This window comes from Aquarana catesbeiana, linkage group LG03 (assembly GCF_042186555.1).
Source record: "Aquarana catesbeiana isolate 2022-GZ linkage group LG03, ASM4218655v1, whole genome shotgun sequence".
Classification (NCBI taxonomy): Eukaryota; Metazoa; Chordata; class Amphibia; order Anura; family Ranidae; genus Aquarana; species Aquarana catesbeiana.
Window position 1 is genome coordinate 317,624,001 of NC_133326.1, and position 18,940 is coordinate 317,642,940.

Sequence of the window (18,940 nt, forward strand, 5' to 3'; positions counted from 1 at the left end):
AACCGAGAAACATTTAAGATGGACAGGGGCTCGCTTTTACTACCAAAAAGACAGGCTAGGCTCTAAACTGGCAGCTAGGCCAAGTCCAAAGTTGCGTACAATAGCCTTGCCCAAAATTCGCACCAAGACAAAAAATTTCACCCAAAATACAGTGGGAATCATGGACTCCTTCCATAACTTCTACTCGAACCTATATAAAGGCCTACCTCATACGCACCCCAAAACAAGAGAGGCATTTCTCCAAGACCTCAACTTACCCCACCTGAAGCAAACCCACCAGGAACTATTAGACAAACCTTTCACCTCAGACGAAATAGTGGAATTTATAAAATCTCTGAAATTAGCCTCTGCTCCAGGACCAGATGGCTTCTCGGTCTGCTACTATAAAAAATTCAGCTCCCGTCTAGCACCCTACATGGCTTGTTTCTTTAACTCTCTCCGGAATGGAGCCCCCCTACCCATCAGCCTGAATACCACTTTTATACCCAATATTTCCCTGGTTCCCAAACCAGGGAAAGACACGAGCGAGGTCGGTAATTATCGTTCAATTTCGCTGATAAATAACGACCTTAAGATCATGACAAAAATCCCAGCAACAAGACTGTCCAGCTTTATTGCTGGATACATCCACAAAGACCAGGTGGGCTTCATCCCGGGGAGACAGGGACCGGACCAAATCCATAGTGCAGTTGACCTGATCTCCCTCCTACAATCCCAATGGGACGGGTGGGCCACGTCAGGAAGGCTACCTGTTATCGTTAGATCTACAGAAGGCCTTCGACCCAGTGTCCTGGCCTTACATCTTTGACATCCTGGAACGTGGGGGGTTTGGAGTCAACTTCCTTAGACTTATACACACCCTTTAGTCTAACCCAAATGCCCAAGTGCATTTAATGGGGCATTACTCCGATATCAACAGAGGAATGAGGCAGGGATGCCCTCTATCGCCCTTGATCTTCGCTATAGCGATTGAATCATTGGCCATAGCCACCAGGACAAATCCTGATATAAAAGGAGTTAAATGCGGCCAAGAGGAACATAAGTGTGCCCTCTTTGCAGATGACATGCTGTTATTCCAAATGTCACCGCTAATCTTTACCCCCAATGTTTTCCGGCTACTTAAGGAATTTGGGTATATTTCTGGTCTCCAAGTAAACGTAACCAAATCAATAGCCCGAAACATATCCGTCCAACCGAAACTAATACACCAACTCAAACAACATTTTTCCTTCTCCTGGGCAGAATAAGCGATCCCCTATCTCAGAATCAAACTGACCAAAAGTGTTAGTACCCTATACACAGCCAACTATCCACACATGCTCCGCTCTCTTGAAGCAGAGCTGATAATGTGGTTGAAGTGTGGCCTATCCTGGCTGGGCAGGTTGAAAGCCGTAAAGATGATATTACTACCCCGTCTACTATACCTCTTTCGTTCCCTCACCATCCCTATTAAAAAATCCACTTTGACTAAGCTTCAATCCAAGATTGTCAGCTTCGTCTGGGGAGAGCGGGGTCACCGTTTTACGAAAGAGATCCTACTCCGAATTAAAACCCAAGGCGGATTGGGACTCCCAAACTTATGGCTTTACTATCTAGCAGCACAACTGCCCCAATTTTCCATCATATATTCCAGGGGCCACAAACCCAACTGGGTCTCCCTAGAAAGGCAGGCAGTCCCCCACCATACGCTCGACTTTCTACTCTGGAGACCAGCAAAACACAGACTGGCTATCCTAGCTCCCATACTATCCCACTCCCTAGCACTATGTGATACAATACATAAACACACACAACTGATATCTCCCGAGACCCCTCTCACACCTATTTCACAACCCTGATTTTCCCCCAGGAATGAATATATACGCATTTCGCTGGTGGCTGAACAAGAGGCTTTTCAGGATAGGACACTTCTTTACACCAAATGGCCCTCTAATCATTAGGGCACTGCCTGAACAAACTGGACACGCCAGTTTCCAAAAAGTGCAGACTTTCCCACATCAGGCACTTCCTCCACACACTTTAGACTGACAAGTGGGGCCCTCCCAAAGCAACTATGTACTAACAATGGTGTTCCAGCATAGGATCTCAAAAGGGCGGCATCTCCATTATATACGCTTCCCTGGCAGACAAGGTGGACTCCCCGGCATACGCTCGATCCTGGGAAGCAGATCTGGACATCCAGCTGGACCCTGACAAGTGGTTTCAAGCCTATCGCAGATCATCTAAAGGTATCTTAAACATCTCACTGATAGAAGCGAACATTAAAGTGTTCACGAGATGGTACTATGTTCCCGCTAGACTATCCAAGATATAGCCAGATACCTCCCCTCTCTGCTATAGAGGATGTGGGCATGTAGGCATGATGCTCCATATATGGTGGACTTGCCCCCGTATAAGAAGCTACTGGAACAAATTCCTCCATGTATTACGAAAGATAACAAAGACCCAAGTTCCTCAAGACCCCACATACATTCTTTTGAACCGCAGGGTGCACAACACCCCTAAGTGCACACAACTTATCTTCTTCATGTGCTTGGGAGCCAAGTTTACCTTGGCAAAAGCCTGGAAAAAAACGACAGTTTCAATCTTGGCTGCCAAGCGGAAAATATCCTGGATCATGACCCAGGAACAGACAGTTGCAAAGCTGCTGGACAAGGTCCAGCGCTTTGAGGGGGTCTGGGAACCATGGACCACACATATGAAGATCGCGCTTTACCCGGGTCACCTACATACATGAAGGAATTTCCAGAGGGACCACATACCCTTTACCCCTCCCCTATCTCTTTTCTTTCCTCCCAATCTCCCCCACTTCCTCTCTTAATTCTTTTTCATGGTACATATCACCAGACTTGTTGTCGGCATGTTGCGAGCTTAACACTTGGCTCTTCACAAGGCAATTTACCACTCAAACTGGATTGTCACAAGCAGAAGATCGATAGCTATGCTTTAGATTGAGATTGACCTGACCCTAAGTAAACAACCCCCTCCTCCCTATTCTGGGGACTGTTGTGACCCGGGAGATTGCCAGGACAAGCATCCCCGGGAGTGACGTAATGGACAGGGCTCGTCATCGGGCTGGGACCATGGGCTCTGTTACTCCACAGTGTTAACCCATTGGGGTGGAGTGATTACCCTGGAGGCCCCGGCGCAATGTGACCCTAACCAATTCTGATACATTGGGACCACTCTGCACAGTGGATCTGATCAAACCAGCTCACTTAAGTACACAGTGGTTATAAAGGTCTAGATAAACTCACTATACTTAGATAACTGACAATCCTAAGGACAGGTGAGCCAAATATACTATCCAAACCAAATACATGTTACGTGCCAAAATGGTATAGGAGCTTCTGGCCCCCCATGGGACCTCCATGTTTTATGACAACATGTAATTACTGTTACTACAGTTATAGGTTTCCAATAGAAAATATTGAAACTGAGATGATAAACGCAAAATATTATACAGATAGCACATATACGATTACTGAGTTACGCATAGAGATGTACACACAGCTATATGCCAAGCATTTATTGTTCGATATTTGACCCTTACATATTTGACACTCTCGTCAGGCTATGTTGGCCTGTAGGAGGGGGCATTATCTGTATTGTTACTTTTATATCTGAACTGAAAATCTCAATAAATATATTGAAATGAAAAATAATGAAAATAAAATTGAGCCCAAAACATTAGCGTTCCCACTGAAAAGCAAAAACAAATCAATTATCTGGGGTACAGGTATCCATGGCAACCTACCTTGAGCATTTTTTCATCAAATATAGTGCTGGTGGCATATGGCATAATATAATTCTGGAGAGATTTGGAAGAGAGCATCATATTTCCTTCTGTGATATGTTTGGCTAATTTCCGCAATGCCCTGGCTCTCCTGTGGATCTAAGGAAATAAACATACAAACACTGTTCTTTCAATAGCTAGACATTACTTATGCTTGTTTTTCATTCACAGAGATCGCATCCATTGCTGAAAATACATCAATACATTATAATTACCTGGATGTGTTTCATGTTCTCAAAGAAGTCCATCTCAGGATCATTGTAATCTGTGAGCTGAACCAAGTCTGAGAACTCAGGATGCTCTGGGAAGGTCCGTATCAAATTGGAAAGTAAAGTAGTATAATCTTGCTGAACACTCTGTAAATAAAGAGAAAGCTTATTAATCATAAACACTTAGGCCCCTTTCACACTGGAGCGGTTTTCAGGTGGTATTGCGCTAAAAATACCGCCTGAAAACCGCCCCTAAACAGCCTCCGCTGTTTGTTCAGTGTATATTTTCGTTTCCATTGACTTCAATGGGAAAACTTGCTTTGATATGCGAGTACTTTGGATTACGAGCATACTCCTGGAATGGATTATGCTCGTAATCCGAGGTTCCACTGTATGTGTATGTATGTATTTTTTTTTTTTTGTGTTTTGGGTGGCACAGTGGTGTAGTGGGTAGCACTCTCGCCTAGCAGTAAGAAGGGTCGCTGGTTTGAATCCCGACCACGACACTACCTGCCTGGAGTTTGCATGTTCTCCCTGTGTCTGCGTGGGTTTCCTCCAGGTACTCCGGTTTCCTCCCACATTCCAAAGACATGCTGGTAGGTTAATTGGATCCTGTCTAAATTGGCCCTAGTATGAATGTGAGTTAGGGACCTTAGATTGTAAGCTCCTTGAGGGTGTAGGGACTGATGTGAATGTATAATGTATATGTAAAGCGCTGCGTAAATTGACGGCGCTATATAAGTACCTGAAATAAATAAATAAAATCAAATATTTACACAGTGGGGACGGAAAGTATTCAGACCCCCTTAAATTTTCACAATATTTGTTATATTGCAGCCATTTGCTAAAATCATTTAAGTTCATTTTTTTTTTTCCCTCATTAATGTACAGACAGCACCCCATATTGACAGAAAAACACAGATTTGTTGACATTTTTGCAGATTTATTAAAAAAGAAAAACTGAAATATCACATGGTCCTAAGTATTCAGACCCTTTGCTGTGACACTCATATATTTAACTCAGGTGCTGTTCATTTCTTCTGATCATCCTTGAGATGGTTCTACACCTTCATTTGAGTCCAGCTGTGTTTGATTATACTGATTGGACTTGATTAGGAAAGCCACACACCTGTCTATATAAGACCTTACAGCTCACAGTGCATGTCAGAGCAAATGAGAATCATGAGGTCAAGGGAAATGCCTGAGGAGCTCAGAGACAGAATTGTGGCAAGGCACAGATCTGGCCAAGGTTACAAAAAATTTCTGCTGCACTTAAGGTTCCTAAGAGCACAGTGGCCTCCATAATCCTTAAATGGAAGACATTTGGGACGACCAGAACCCTTCCTAGAGCTGGCCGTCCAGCCAAACTGAGCTATCGGGGGAGAAGAGCCTTGGTGAGAGAGGTAAAGAACCCAAAGATCACTGTGGCTGAGCTCCAGAGATGCAGTCGGGAGATGGGAGAAAGTTGTAGAAATTCAACCATCACTGCAGCCCTCCACCAGTCGGGGCTTTATGGCAGAGTGGCCCGACAGAAGCCTCTCCTCTGTGCAAGACACATTAAAGCCCACATGGAGTTTGCTAAAAAAAACACCTGAAGTACTCCAAGATGGTGGGAAATAAAATTCTCTGGTCTGATGAGACCAAGATAGAACTTTTTGGCCTTAATTCTAAGCGGTATGTGTGGAGAAAACCAGGCACTGCTCATCACCTGTCCAATACAGTCCCAACAGTGAAGCATGGTGGTGGCAGCATCATGCTGTGGGGGTGTTTTTCAGCTGCAGGGACAGGGCAACTGGTAGCAATCGAGGGAAAGATGAATGCGGCCAAGTACAGGGATATCCTGAACGAATACCTTCTCCAGAGTGCTGCGGATCTCAGACTTGGCCGAAGGTTTACCTTCCAACAAGACGACCCTAAGCACACAGCTAAAATAAGGAAGGAGTGGCTTCACAAGAACTCCATGACTGTTCTTGAATGGCTCAGCCAGAGCCCTGACTTAAACCCAATTGAGCATCTCTGGAGAGACCTAAAAATGGCTGTCCACCAACGTTTACCATCCGGCCTGACAGAACTGGAGAGGATCTGCAAGGAGGAATGGCAGACGATCCCCAAATCCAGGTGTGACAAACTTGTTGCATCTTTCCCATAAAGACTCATGGCTGTATTAGATCAAAAGGGTGCTTCTACTAAATACTGAGCAAAGGGTCTGAATACTTAGGACCATGTGATATTTCAGTTTTTCTTTTTTAATAACTCTGCAAAAATGTCAACAATTCTGTGTTTTTCTGTCAATATGGGGTGCTGTGTGTACATTAATGAGGAAAAAAAATGAACTTAAATGATTTTAGCAAATAGCTGCAATATAACAAAGAGTGAAAAATTTAAGGGGGTCTGAATACTTTCCGTCCCCACTGTATATATTAGTTCTCATAATGCATAAAAGTTCCTGCATCCCTATAAATAAATACACTTTGGAATCCAAACCCCCACAAAGCTAAAAAGCTAATCTTTTCCACAATACTGTCGTATTATGCATTGTTTTGCATTGTTTCTCTGTGTAGAGGCAGCCATCTTGGCAAAAGTAAGCTTCCTCCTCTCAGTACTTTCAGCAAGATGAAGAGCAAGTAGCTCGGTAGTGACATCATCAAATCTCACTCCACATCTTGTGAGACATGCAATCAAAAGCAGCAGTGATATCACAATGCAGATATACACCTAAGAGGCTGTAGGGCACAGGAGTTTCTAGGCACACTTGCATCAGGAAGTGCTATTTTTATGAGTAATTAAAGACAAAAGATTTTTCAGGGTTCTACCTAGGCACAATTACCATATCTAAATGTTCCCTGTAACAGTAAATTTTACTTCACGAGTTTAGGTCCACTTAAAAACATGCTCTTTTACTTTTCCTGGGTAGCAGTACTTCAAGTGTCTGTTTGCATTACCATACCTCCACTTTACTTCTGAGTCCACTTTTCATGCTTTCTAGCAGGGTACGTTGTATGATCTCGCGATATTCCCCTTCACTGTGTTTAACTGTTGCCAGAAGTTTCATAATACTAGTGAGACACAGGCCTGCATTGTCACATAGGGACATATCACCAAGCTGAAAAAAAAAAAGAACATTTTCATTCTGTTATATTGTCATTCTTGCAACGCAGAACATGTTATGAACTATAGACAATAACTTTAGTGCAGCTGCACAAATTCAAATAAAGAGATCAATTTCCCTAGTGGTATGGGAAAGAAGGTGCTTTTTAAAGTCCTATTGCGGCTTCTTGAGACTTTGGTATTATTCTGGCTGTGACTGTACAGAGTAAAATTGTTAAGTATCACAGAAAATTAAAACCATTGCTATACTACCTGCATGTCTATGCATAATCATTGGTAGGGTAAGATTTGGAGCAAAAGGGCATGGTTTCTCCTATCGATGTCAGATATTGGTAAAGTCTATTTAGGACAGAGCTTGCAAAGACTTGCTTTTAAAATGCAAACTGATTTCCAAATTTTCTCAGTCATTACGGATGTCCTAGTGCCCATTATTCCAGTCTTGACACTTCTGAACTTAGGGATCGAAAGCTATTCATCAATATATACTATATTATTACCCATATTCTACTGGCAGCCAGAATCATTGTAATGGAAATTTGTAAGTTCTGTATATAATTGTATTGTATTTTGTATGTATTGCACTCTGCCCTCACTGTGCACACGGCACTAATAATGTTTTCAGTAAATGTTTACATTCTTTCGAGTCCTGGTTAGAATTAGCCTGCCTATGTAACTCCCCTTGTTACCATAAACCTACAATTGTAATATTAATGTGATACCTACGTAATCGTGTGCATAAAAACCTTCAATTGCGTCATAATAAAGCAGAACAGTAATTTGGAAAGATGCTGAGCGTATCTTTTGTGTCTGTTCCCTACTGCAGTAGTTATTATTAATTTGGAACCACTAATCAATATGAGGATAGGAGTTGCCTATCATCAATTCAACCGAGTCAGCATGGCGAGCCAGCCAGGAGGGGATTCCAGGTGACCCTGAGTATCCGAAACGAGGAGCTTGAGACGATCCGGGAATTTCTGATAATCAGCCGGCTGAGGTAAGCCTTTTGCTTACATTTGAGTTATCAGACTTCCTTGATCGGTAAGGCATTTTCGGGACAAAGGGTACCTATTTTACTCCCCTTAATCGAACTGTATTGATTGGTGGTTATATGTTATGTTGTCCCTGTCTATTGTCCATCGGAGTGTTATAGATAAGAAAGGGAAGAATAGTGCTGTTCACAGGTATATGTAGTACATCTGCTAGATAAAGTAGTTTAGAGGCAAGAGGGTATAGGCACAAGTAGAGAAGAGAGAAGACTGGCCAGTCATTATGGGCATTGAATTAAGTAAGGGAATGAAGGGTAAGAGACCCTCAAAAATGCCCAGCGCAAGAGAAGCGCTATATATGAACCGAAGGTGTGGTTCCGCCTATACTGAGCCCCTAGATTAATGGTTAGAGTGGACAGGGATCCACAATGGGTAACTGGGTTACCAAGGTCCACAGGGACTAAGAATCATGCAGAGTAAACAGCTAGAGAAACAGCTATCAATGTAAGCAGGATGGATCAAGGGTGACATTAGAACTAGACAGAAAGGGACATTTTCATGTTAAGTTGTGGGATGAATTTGGGATCAGGCACTACAACTAGTAAAAGTCAGAAACAGAGAAATAAGAGGTAAAACAGAATACTTTATATGTTGTCAGAGAGAGAAGATGGGATGAGCACTGTGGCTCCCCATCTGATCATAGAATCATAGAAGCTAGATATAAAAGTTATCTGAACAAAAATAAAGAAAGTAGAATTTAGACAGGAAAATATTAATGAGAGTTAAAAGAAAGTGAGAGAATGATATGCATGTGTTGTGTACAAATGAGAAAAATGTAAGCGATTTTAGAGAGATATTGGTGTATGTGTGTGCGAATGCTGGGACCTTTAGTTCTATCCCTTGTGTGTGTCATGTATGCACATATGACCCCCTCCTTTGTGCTCTCCTGAAAGAAATGTGGCTGGGATGAGAGGTCAGTGATAAGCTGGAAGGACACCATGCCAATTCCAGTTTTTTTTAGACAAAACATTTATAACAAAATGTGCCGGGTTAACGAATCTAATGGTAAACAATGTGATCACAATTATTTTGAATCTGTTTTCCAAACATGGTAAAATGAAGGTTACATTTAACCGTGTATTACACAAATTGAATATCCTTTGATAGTGGAAACAGTGCATTTAAAAAAGGGAAATTAAGTAAAATTAAGTAGTAATGAGTATTAATTTCTAATATGAGTTTAACAAATTTATTAATAATATAGATATACTGAAACTGGTTTAGATAACCTTTGGTTGGAAATGAAATCCAGGTTAATGGGGAAATTTGTAATGAATGAGATTAGTTTAGATTAAGATAACAATTTTGTAATTTTACATTTATACAATAAGCCCTTATTGAGAGAAAAAAAGATTAAGATGAGGTTGTTATTTTGAATAAAGCTGCCATAATATTTAACAAAGCCAAGATGGATGGAATACATAAGAAGTTCTTCTATAAAAATGATATTGTAAGGTTTTTGATGATAACTTGATGTGCGGTCCATGATGTAAGAGTAATATTAAATAAAATTTAAATATAACAGACCCATCACATCAAGTCCACACACCCTGTTAGGATAGATGCCACCTGCAGCCAGTTGTTTTATAGTTTTTGATGCTTTCTGGTCCATCATACAGATTCTTGGTCCTTTTGTTTTTATTTATTTTTATTTTTGAAATCCAAAGCAGAATGTGTGGATTGTGAAATGATGTGCCCCTTTTTCTTGTAAGTACAGTGGTATAAGCAGAAGAATATTTTGGATTTATGGGCATCTCTCCATGACCGCAGGGTATTGTTATCATTTATTATAATATTGCCAGGAAAAAGTTGTCTTTTGAAACATGAAACTGGAGTTCTTACACAAATAGTGTGATAGAAAACAAGACATTGTAATATATTTATGCAAGCTGGACCCAGTAATAAAAGGGTTCATCCCGATATATCAGAGCTGTAGCTTTTATGCAAAGGTGCTATTAGACAAAGTTAGATATTGTTTTGGTCAATGGTCCGACATTCTGTGCAGCAAATTTACAGCTAACTAAATGTTTGTCTAATGAAAGGTTTAAAATATGAGTTTGTTTATGTACAAATCTAACAATGAAAAACGCGTACATTTATTCAAAAGAAAGGAAAAGACGCATGTGTTAAATTGATGACATAGGAATCAGCTGCTGTGAGCCCAGTGCAGGACACACTCCCTGAAGACCCAGATATTACATTTTTTGTAGATTTGAGTATGCAGTTTATCACCCAGAAGGATACTCTGTATTCAAAGTCATTGGATCCTTTTTCCCCAGCTCAAGAAGCAGAGCTCCATGTTTTAGCAAAGCCTGTGAGCTATAAAAAGAGTGTATATTTATATAGATAGTCGAGATATAGAGAGCTTTTGGTTCCATTTAAAGGGCCAGAAGTTTGTTTTTACTTCGGCAGGTAAACCAACCAAGCATGCCAAGTTAATTTGATCGGCTGTTTTCAGCCTTCCAGGTTCTTGCTGAGGTAGCCATATTAACTTTCACACATGGAAGCAGACCAGGTGACTCTAAGGATGCTGCATTTACAGCCCCGGACACTTGATGGGTCTGTGCAACTCACAGATTCCACCCTAGTTCTGGCCCAGTATAGCTGGGATTAATAATTCAACTTTAAGGACCCCAGAACGAGAAGAACAAGTGGTCCGCAGGGGGCAACTTCTTATGAAACAGGACTTTGGAAAAGGTGATCATTTATGTCTGCCAGCCACTCTTTTCCCTTCAGCTTGACACATGGACCGTGTCATCAGTCACAAGAAGTTATGGCTGCCTTAGTAAATGAGCGTGGGATAGAGCCAGGGTTCACCACAGTTGTTTTTATAACACACCACTTCTTGTTTTACCTGTTACCAAAGGTGTTACCAAAAGCTAAACATCCCTTCCAGAGATTACAAAAAAGATATATCCAGATGCCCAAGTCAGGATCTTACGAGTATGCATTTTGTCTGTATGGACATGTTTTTTGGATGTCCAGTGGCAAATGCTACTGCAAAGGCCACAGTAAAAAGTGTTATCAGAAGTAGTTTGTAAATATAGAGTGCAGAAAGTACAGAGAGTAACAGAGGAAATAATTTTTATAGGAGAGTCCTTACTAGAAGTTTTGAGGTTTTATTTTTACACCCCCTACTGTCTACAATATAGCGGACAAAGTAAAGTAAGAAACTAGAAAACTTTTGCCTGAATGTTTTCTTAAATTTTATCAAGCCCCTAAGGGGATGTTGGACTCTCTCCCTATGAGATTTTGTTTGGGAGTGTGTTACTCACTTGCTTATATTTTGTCTCAGCAGCTGAAGTCCTCCATTCGGATCTCATGGAGAATGCTGATGATCTTTTAAGGTTTTTTACAAACTCATTTATGTGTTTTCTCCCTAATTCCAGATCCTAAAAGTTTGGAAGGATCTAAAACTAAAGCCAGGTGACTTTTGGATTGTTAAGAGACATTTATATATAAGGAAATGTTTGGAGACTCAATACAGCATCTATTTCATGTACAGTTTTTGCAAAACTTGAAGGAAAAGTCACCTGGATCCACACCAGACACTGCAAAAATGACTTAATTAAAGAAATCTCTGTGTTTGATTTGTTTCCCTCTTGTGATCACAGTCTAGGGTACTTTTTTATTCAATTACTTTAATTGTAAGGGATATATATATATATATATATATTTGAAAAGTAGTTCAGCCAAGTTGAAGTCATATTTGTCTTTTGTGCGTCTTCCATTTCATGTAGAATTGTCTGTGTTTACATGTGCTGATAAGTCAGCATGTCCACAATTCAGCTAGAAGGCCATTCTGGCCACAGGAGTGTACAGCCAGTACTCTGTAAATATGTCTTATCAATCATTTGTTTTTCACAATGAAAAGTAATTTTGGTAATGAAAAAGTTGCTTAGCTATTATTTTCTCCACAATGGAGTTTTTGCTTCTTTGGCCAGGACTACCTCCACCTAAGCGTGTGGAGGTTCCAGGTTAAAGGTGATAGCAGGTATGGTTAGTGATCAAAATATTGATCAAAAGAGGGGAGACTGTAATGGAAATTTGTAAGTTCTGTATATAATTGTATTGTATTTTGTATGTATTGCACTCTGCCCTCACTGTGCACACGGCACTAATAATGTTTTCAGTAAATGTTTACATTCTTTCGAGTCCTGGTTAGAATTAGCCTGCCTATGTAACGCCCCTTGTTACCATAAACCTACAATTGTAATATTAATGTGATACCTACGTAATCGTGTGCATAAAAACCTTCAATTGCGTCATAATAAAGCAGAACAGTAATTTGGAAAGATGCTGAGCGTATCTTTTGTGTCTGTTCCCTACTGCAGTAGTTATTATTAATTTGGAACCACTAATCAATATGAGGATAGGAGTTGCCTATCATCAATTCAACCGAGTCAATCATCAAAAGTAAAAAAAAAAAAAAACAGGTGGGAAGCCATTTCTCTAATGAGAACCAATTTTGCATACAAGAAAACTTTGTCTTTAAAGCTCCAACTCCCATGTTACCTTTCTGAAAAAATGGCAACCCCGGGTAGACTGGTGTAATAACGATAAGGCTGATTTAAGATGACTACTTTTGGTCTTTCATTGTACTATTATATTTATTATTATATATATATTATGCTGCTAATTTACTGTGACTTATTGGCTGTATAGTACTGTTCTCCTTTCTTTGTATCTTTGGCAATGCCACCTTTATATTTATTTGTACCTTTAAAAAAAAATCAATAAAAATGTATTGAAATAAAATGGTAGTTGATGGGGGTACTTGTAATCAATTATCAAGTGCTAAAAACAGATGATCATAAAAATAATATAGGAAAATAGTACACTCACATGGATGGTGTAGAAACAGTTGTGCATAAGTGGAAGAATATAGTTCATATCGACTGTCTTCATCTCTTTAATAAAAGAATTTGCTTTTTGGAAAGCTGTCAGTCGCACATCAAAGTGAATATCATCCAAATGCCTTCGATCAAATGCATTTAACTGTGGGGAAAAACACAAGATAAACAAAGTTGCTTTGCCTAAATTAGAAGAATGGTTCAAAAATTATAAAATATTACAAACCTTAACAGCAACATCAGTGATATACTCCAACTCAGGAGCCAATTCAGACAGGACCTGAAACAAATGAAAAACATTAGCAGCAATAATGCAACAATTACACACAGTCTTTTCATGTGTGAAAGTGACTGTATGGGCACATTGATTAAACACATACTGTACCTGAAATGTCGTGCAAAGTGTCTGCCGAGAAAGCTTGTTCTGGATTACAGCAAATAATTTGCCCAATGGCTTCAGGAAACTTGCAGGGTTCACAGACTGTCTGAGTAGATTTTGTATTGTTTCCAAGATGTCAACCTCTGTGTCCTATAATAATAACACCAAATAATTAAATCTTACAACTTTGTCATTTAATTTAGTATTTTCATACTTTGTAATGATTGTTACATATGCAAATTACATATTGCATGTTACATATGCATATGTATATATGCAAAATTGTTGTGCTTAAAAGAAAACCTGAAGCAAGATAATACGGAAACATCCATTGCTGACCCATCTTCCTATAAAATTCTAGTTGCCCAGCTGTTCTGTTGCAATGACTTCAACGTTTTCTGAGGCACTGGTTTGCAACAAGGATACAGATTAGGACTTGTGACTTCACTTTCTAAAGTGCATGTTTGCCTGGAGCCAGGAAAACATAGGTACTGAAGCCAGAGACAGCCTGGCAACTGGCATCCTCAGGAGTCAGCAACAGCAGTCCACAGGTTAATGTAAAACTGAAATCCTTATGAAGCAAAGCAACATTTTCTTGTTTAATTATGTTCAACTATTCTACAAACACTCACCAAAACAGGTTGTGTGTGACTGGGCTGTTTGTTGACCAACATCCACTGCCTATAGTCTATAGCGGGGGTCTTCAAACTACGGCCCTCCAGTTGTTCAGGAACTACAATTCCCATCATGCCTAGTCATGTCTGTGAATGTCAGAGTATTACAATGCCTCATGGGATGTATAGTTCCGCAACAGCTGGAGAGCTGTAGTTTGAAGATTACTGGTCTATAGAGACCTTAAAGTGTTACTAAACACACAACAGTAAAATCAGCCTGTATATGCAGTAAAGCACTCGCTGTGGAACCTAAGGGATTAATCCTCTGCATTGTGTAAAAAGGCTAATTGCACAGATTCTCCCCTTCTTGCATTGTCCCCAAAACATCTCCAAATAAGACAGAGATAGTAGTCAGTCTGCACATGCTCAATTTGGTGTGTATTACTAGAGTGTTTTTTTTCTTTTCTTGAGAGAGTGCATGTGATCAGCACAAGGCCAATCAGCACTGTCCAGAGGGTCAGGGGTCCTGCATCCTCAGGACAGTCAGTGCAGTATGAAAACTCCTCCCTACAAGTTTTAACCAGGCACTGATAGAAGTCACATAACTGCTATATACTACCGATGAAAACATTTAATTTAGCAGTTTATATTTACTAAAATAATTGCATTTCCATGTTCCATGTACTGTCCTGGGTTTAGTAACACTTTAAGAGTAAAACGAACCCTGTGCGATTCCCTCTCATATGATTTAAACAAATAAAGTAATCCTTACCTCAGCTACGTTACTTTTATGTAAATAGGATATAAGTAACCCAATAAGCACATTGCTTTGTTCTTTGTCCTGAATAAATTTGCTAATCCTGAAAATCAAGAAGAATGAACACATATCATTATGATTAAAAATTATAAAAAGGAATATTATTCCTTCCTTTGTGAAGGTTTTCCAGTAATAGTGTCCATTAAAGAACAGCTGTGCTAAACGTTATTTGCATTTTAACCACTTGACCTCTGGAAGTTTTATCCCCCTTCATGACCAGGCCAGTTTTGCGATACAGCACTGTGTTATTTTAATGGACACAGTACCCAAATAAATTTTATTACATTTTTTTTCTCACCAATTTTTTTGCGCTATAAACAAAAAAGACTGACAATTTGGGAAAAAAATAAATAATATTTTTTTACTTTCTGCTATAAAACATGCCCAATAAAATATTTTTTTTTGAAAATCCAGGCCAATGTGTATTCTGCTACATGTATGTTGATTGGTTTATGCAAACTTTTTAGGCTCTACAAACTATGGGATATATACTAGAATTTTTATTTATTTTTTTATACTAGTAATGGCGGCGATCGTCGACTTATAGTGGGGCTGCGATGGACAATCTGCCATTTTTGACACTTTGCGGGAACCAATGATACGAATACAGCAATTAGTTCTAAAAAATATGCACTGTACTAATGACACAGGCTGGAAAGGGGTTATCAAAGGGTTAACTGTGTGCCTAGCCAGTGTTTGTATTTACTATGAGTGCAGTTTTTCAAGAGGAAGAGATGGATTTGAGTCCCTGCTTTGCAGAGACACAGAATTTATCCCTTCCTCCCTGTCAGAATGAAACTCTGCCTTATTTACATGAAGTGCCCAGCACCCACAAATTGGCTTCTGCTGTGTATAATCACAGAATGGATGCAAAATGGGTCAATTCCACCATATGCATTACATGGTGCCTACATGGGATAAACACTGCCAACATTGGTCTGATGTACTTTGAAATATTTTATGTAATATCCAAGGACAACGGTAACATCTCGGAATAATTTTATAGTTTCTCTCCCGTTACTCACAACAGAGAGTTTATGAGTCAATATACAAGATTGACAAACTTCTTCTTCTTCTGTGAAAGTAACACCTAGCTCCCTTTCCCATCCCACAAAATAAGAAGGTTTGCCCGAAAAAATCTTGGTTAGAAGGTTATAAAGAAAAGAAACAGTATGCATGGGGGGATCAAGTTGCATACATAAACACTCAAAGGTGGTAAGAGGATGATGGGGGTCACCTATAAAAATCACAGAGTTAGAAATACAATAACCACCTACTTGAATGACAGGGTAAAAGCTCATTCAATTGTGTCAAGAGTTTCAGACCGGTAGAGTCAGTAATATCAGTCATTAAAAAAGAAATTTTGGAAGTAAAAAAAAAAATAGCCTTTAATAGCAGTATGAGGGGGGATTCCGGAATACCAGTAAATGGCATTAATGGTCTTATGTAAGAAGATAGAGGAATACTAGGTTGACGGTTCCAAATTTTAAGAGTTGATAAGACACAGAGGTATAGAATTTGCTTAAGAGTGTACTCTGCCAGATTCCGCACTTTCAGATTTTCATTTGGCGAAACTGTAGAACAGAATTCTGACTTACTTTGAGAGGATATTGAGTTCCTTGCTAACTTGGGCACTATATTTCTTCTTGCGCATCTTCTCTGAATTCAGCATGCTTTTACTCAAATACCCGAGAATTGCAGGGACATGTACTAACACCAGCTTCACACCAATGCTCGCAGACTCTGAAAGTAATCAAGGATGAATATATCAACAAAAAAAATTATAGAATATGCTCAGTGAAACAACCCTTTCGCTTGTTTCCTACCTTCATCATTATTAGGGGTGTCAGCAACAACACAATCATTTACCACTAAGGGGGGAAGACTTTCTGACTCTTCATAGTCCGGAGTGTTGAGCAGATTAGAAGCTACATCTATAACAATACTTGCTGTTGACTGAGATAAACCTTTTTTGTCAAGAAGGGCAAATGTATTAGCCAAGACATCATATTCTGGCTGTCCGGGTTTTTGTTTAGCAAGTAAAGGAAAATATCTGTAAACAAAACAAACCACATCCGTATATCTAATATTACTAACAAATTGTTATAGATACAAGAAGGATTTTTTTTTCTTTATTATAACATGCATTATTTACAAAATCACTGACAATATAGGTGAGTTAAAGTTAAGATCACCTAGCATTTTGACTCCAAATATGGATAAGCTTTAGCACAAGTGAAGGAGAATGTTGACTTTCCAAAGCCAATCTGCCGATCTGTAATAGAGAAAATAAAGTTATTTTCCTCTGCCTTCTAGGTTAACCTAAATTGAGAACACAATCAAAAAATGTGTTTAACAAAAAATGACTTATTAATACAGTAATTCAGTAAAACAGAATACATTACTGATGGGTGCAGGCATCCTTATAGGTTTACTTAGATTGGAAACACATTTTATTTTATAGCTAGGAACAAAAAGTAGCAACTTATGATTTTCTATACCTGTGGCCAGATGGCAGCAACAAATAAAGCATCGATTTCTTCAGCAGAATAGGGATACGTCTCAAAATCAGTGAAAAAGTCCACCATACGTCTCATTCCCAGGCGCCTCAGATTCTTTAATGGATTTATACATTTTAACTGGATCTGTTTAAAAGAGATAAAACAGTTACAGTATTAGGTAAAAACTATTCCTGCATGTTCTGAATTATCAGGCTAAAAAGCAAGAAAGCCTCAAATAAACAAACATTCAGTACAATGTCCTAATTTATTACAAACAGTTATGTATGCATTGAGAAATATCCACTATGCAGCATGTTTGACAGAATGAACATATCTTTTAATGCTGAAAGCACGCCAGGCAGGACACTGGACATAAAGGTTGGCTAGGGCTATGGAGGATGGTTAGTACTATCCCCGGGCAGAGGAGCGCGTATGGGTCTTGGCACGTTCGCGCACCTCCAGCCACAAGAGCCCTCATTGCTATGCTCCTGACGCGATGGCCACGCCTGCCCATTCGCGCATGCGTGGTAGCCATTTTGGTACACCTGATGTAGCTGGGTGTACTGGTTCTGGGTCCAGGTGTTTTCACCCAGCACTATAGGGAGGTGGATAAACCTGATCTCTGGGCTTCTATTCCAGGTGTTATGCATGGGGGCTTAATAGGGAGGTATAAAGGCAAGCCTCAGATGTTGAAGGGGATGGTGCCCGGAGCAGACACACCTTATCATAAGACACTCTGAGAGGAAAAGTGAATAATATGCTTTACTAAGACAGAACAGTATTGCATTGGCATGCAATCAATGCATCAGGAATTAGGCTGGATATAAACAGTTAAGCCTGATACACACTACAGGTTTTTTCCGTGCAACACGCAGCAAACCGACAGCTCCAGTCGGGAGCCGCTGTACTAACCATGCGAGGTTAGTTCAGCGATCTCCCCCACCGAGCTGTTGTGTTCTGACAGGGGGACAGCCCCCCGCCAGAACACTTCGATCAGCGTTTTCTGCCATTGGCTGAGAGCGCTGATCGGGAGTCGTGAGCTGCTGGTTTTCCAGCATGCATGGCTGGCTTCCGTCAGACAGACTGACTTACACACACACAGACAGAATGTCAGCCGGTATTTTTGTACTGGCAAATATCGCCCGACATTCTGCCCGTGTGTACAGGGCTTTAGTGTTTCTTCATTCAGCTAGCAGGCTGAATGGGGGAAAAAAAAAAAAACAGATTCCCCTATCCACACAAACAAGGTGGATGAAGGAATCCCCCCTGACAGGACATTGTACTCTGACAGCAGGACTTTTTGTTGTCAGAATATACTGATCAGCGGCTGCAGCAGCACAGCAGATTAATTAGTTTTCCACTACGATTGTTTGACAGGAGTCGACAGTTAGAATGGGGGGGGGCCCACACACAGATCGAACGGGACAAATTTCGATCCACATGTACCCAGATTTACTTTCTCAAGTTCTTGCTGAACACTGAGCTAAATTGTTTAAAGCAGAGGTTCCCAAACTTATATGACCTACCGCCCCCTTTTCATAAAAATGCCCCCCCCCCAAGGAAATCTACCTTCTTTAAGTGAACAGAAAGATGCAGTCACAAATTACCTGTTTTTCT

At 40.0% G+C, this 18,940-nt stretch overlaps 1 protein-coding gene across 1 annotated transcript in view; it reads right to left on the reverse strand.

Annotated features, from left to right (window-relative positions):
• The window catches only part of UTP20 (UTP20 small subunit processome component), a 141,541-nt gene that overhangs the window by 47,148 nt on the left and 75,453 nt on the right, over nt 1-18,940 (reverse strand). Inside the window, exons 28-38 of the mRNA XM_073620375.1 lie at nt 17,324-17,467; nt 17,018-17,097; nt 16,649-16,875; nt 16,421-16,565; nt 14,778-14,865; nt 13,398-13,541; nt 13,239-13,292; nt 13,005-13,157; nt 6,953-7,108; nt 4,012-4,152; nt 3,758-3,895 (exon numbers count right to left, since the gene is read on the reverse strand). Of these exons, the coding sequence (XP_073476476.1) occupies nt 3,758-3,895; nt 4,012-4,152; nt 6,953-7,108; nt 13,005-13,157; nt 13,239-13,292; nt 13,398-13,541; nt 14,778-14,865; nt 16,421-16,565; nt 16,649-16,875; nt 17,018-17,097; nt 17,324-17,467 (1,470 nt within the window). The remainder of the gene's footprint in view (nt 1-3,757; nt 3,896-4,011; nt 4,153-6,952; nt 7,109-13,004; nt 13,158-13,238; nt 13,293-13,397; nt 13,542-14,777; nt 14,866-16,420; nt 16,566-16,648; nt 16,876-17,017; nt 17,098-17,323; nt 17,468-18,940) is intronic.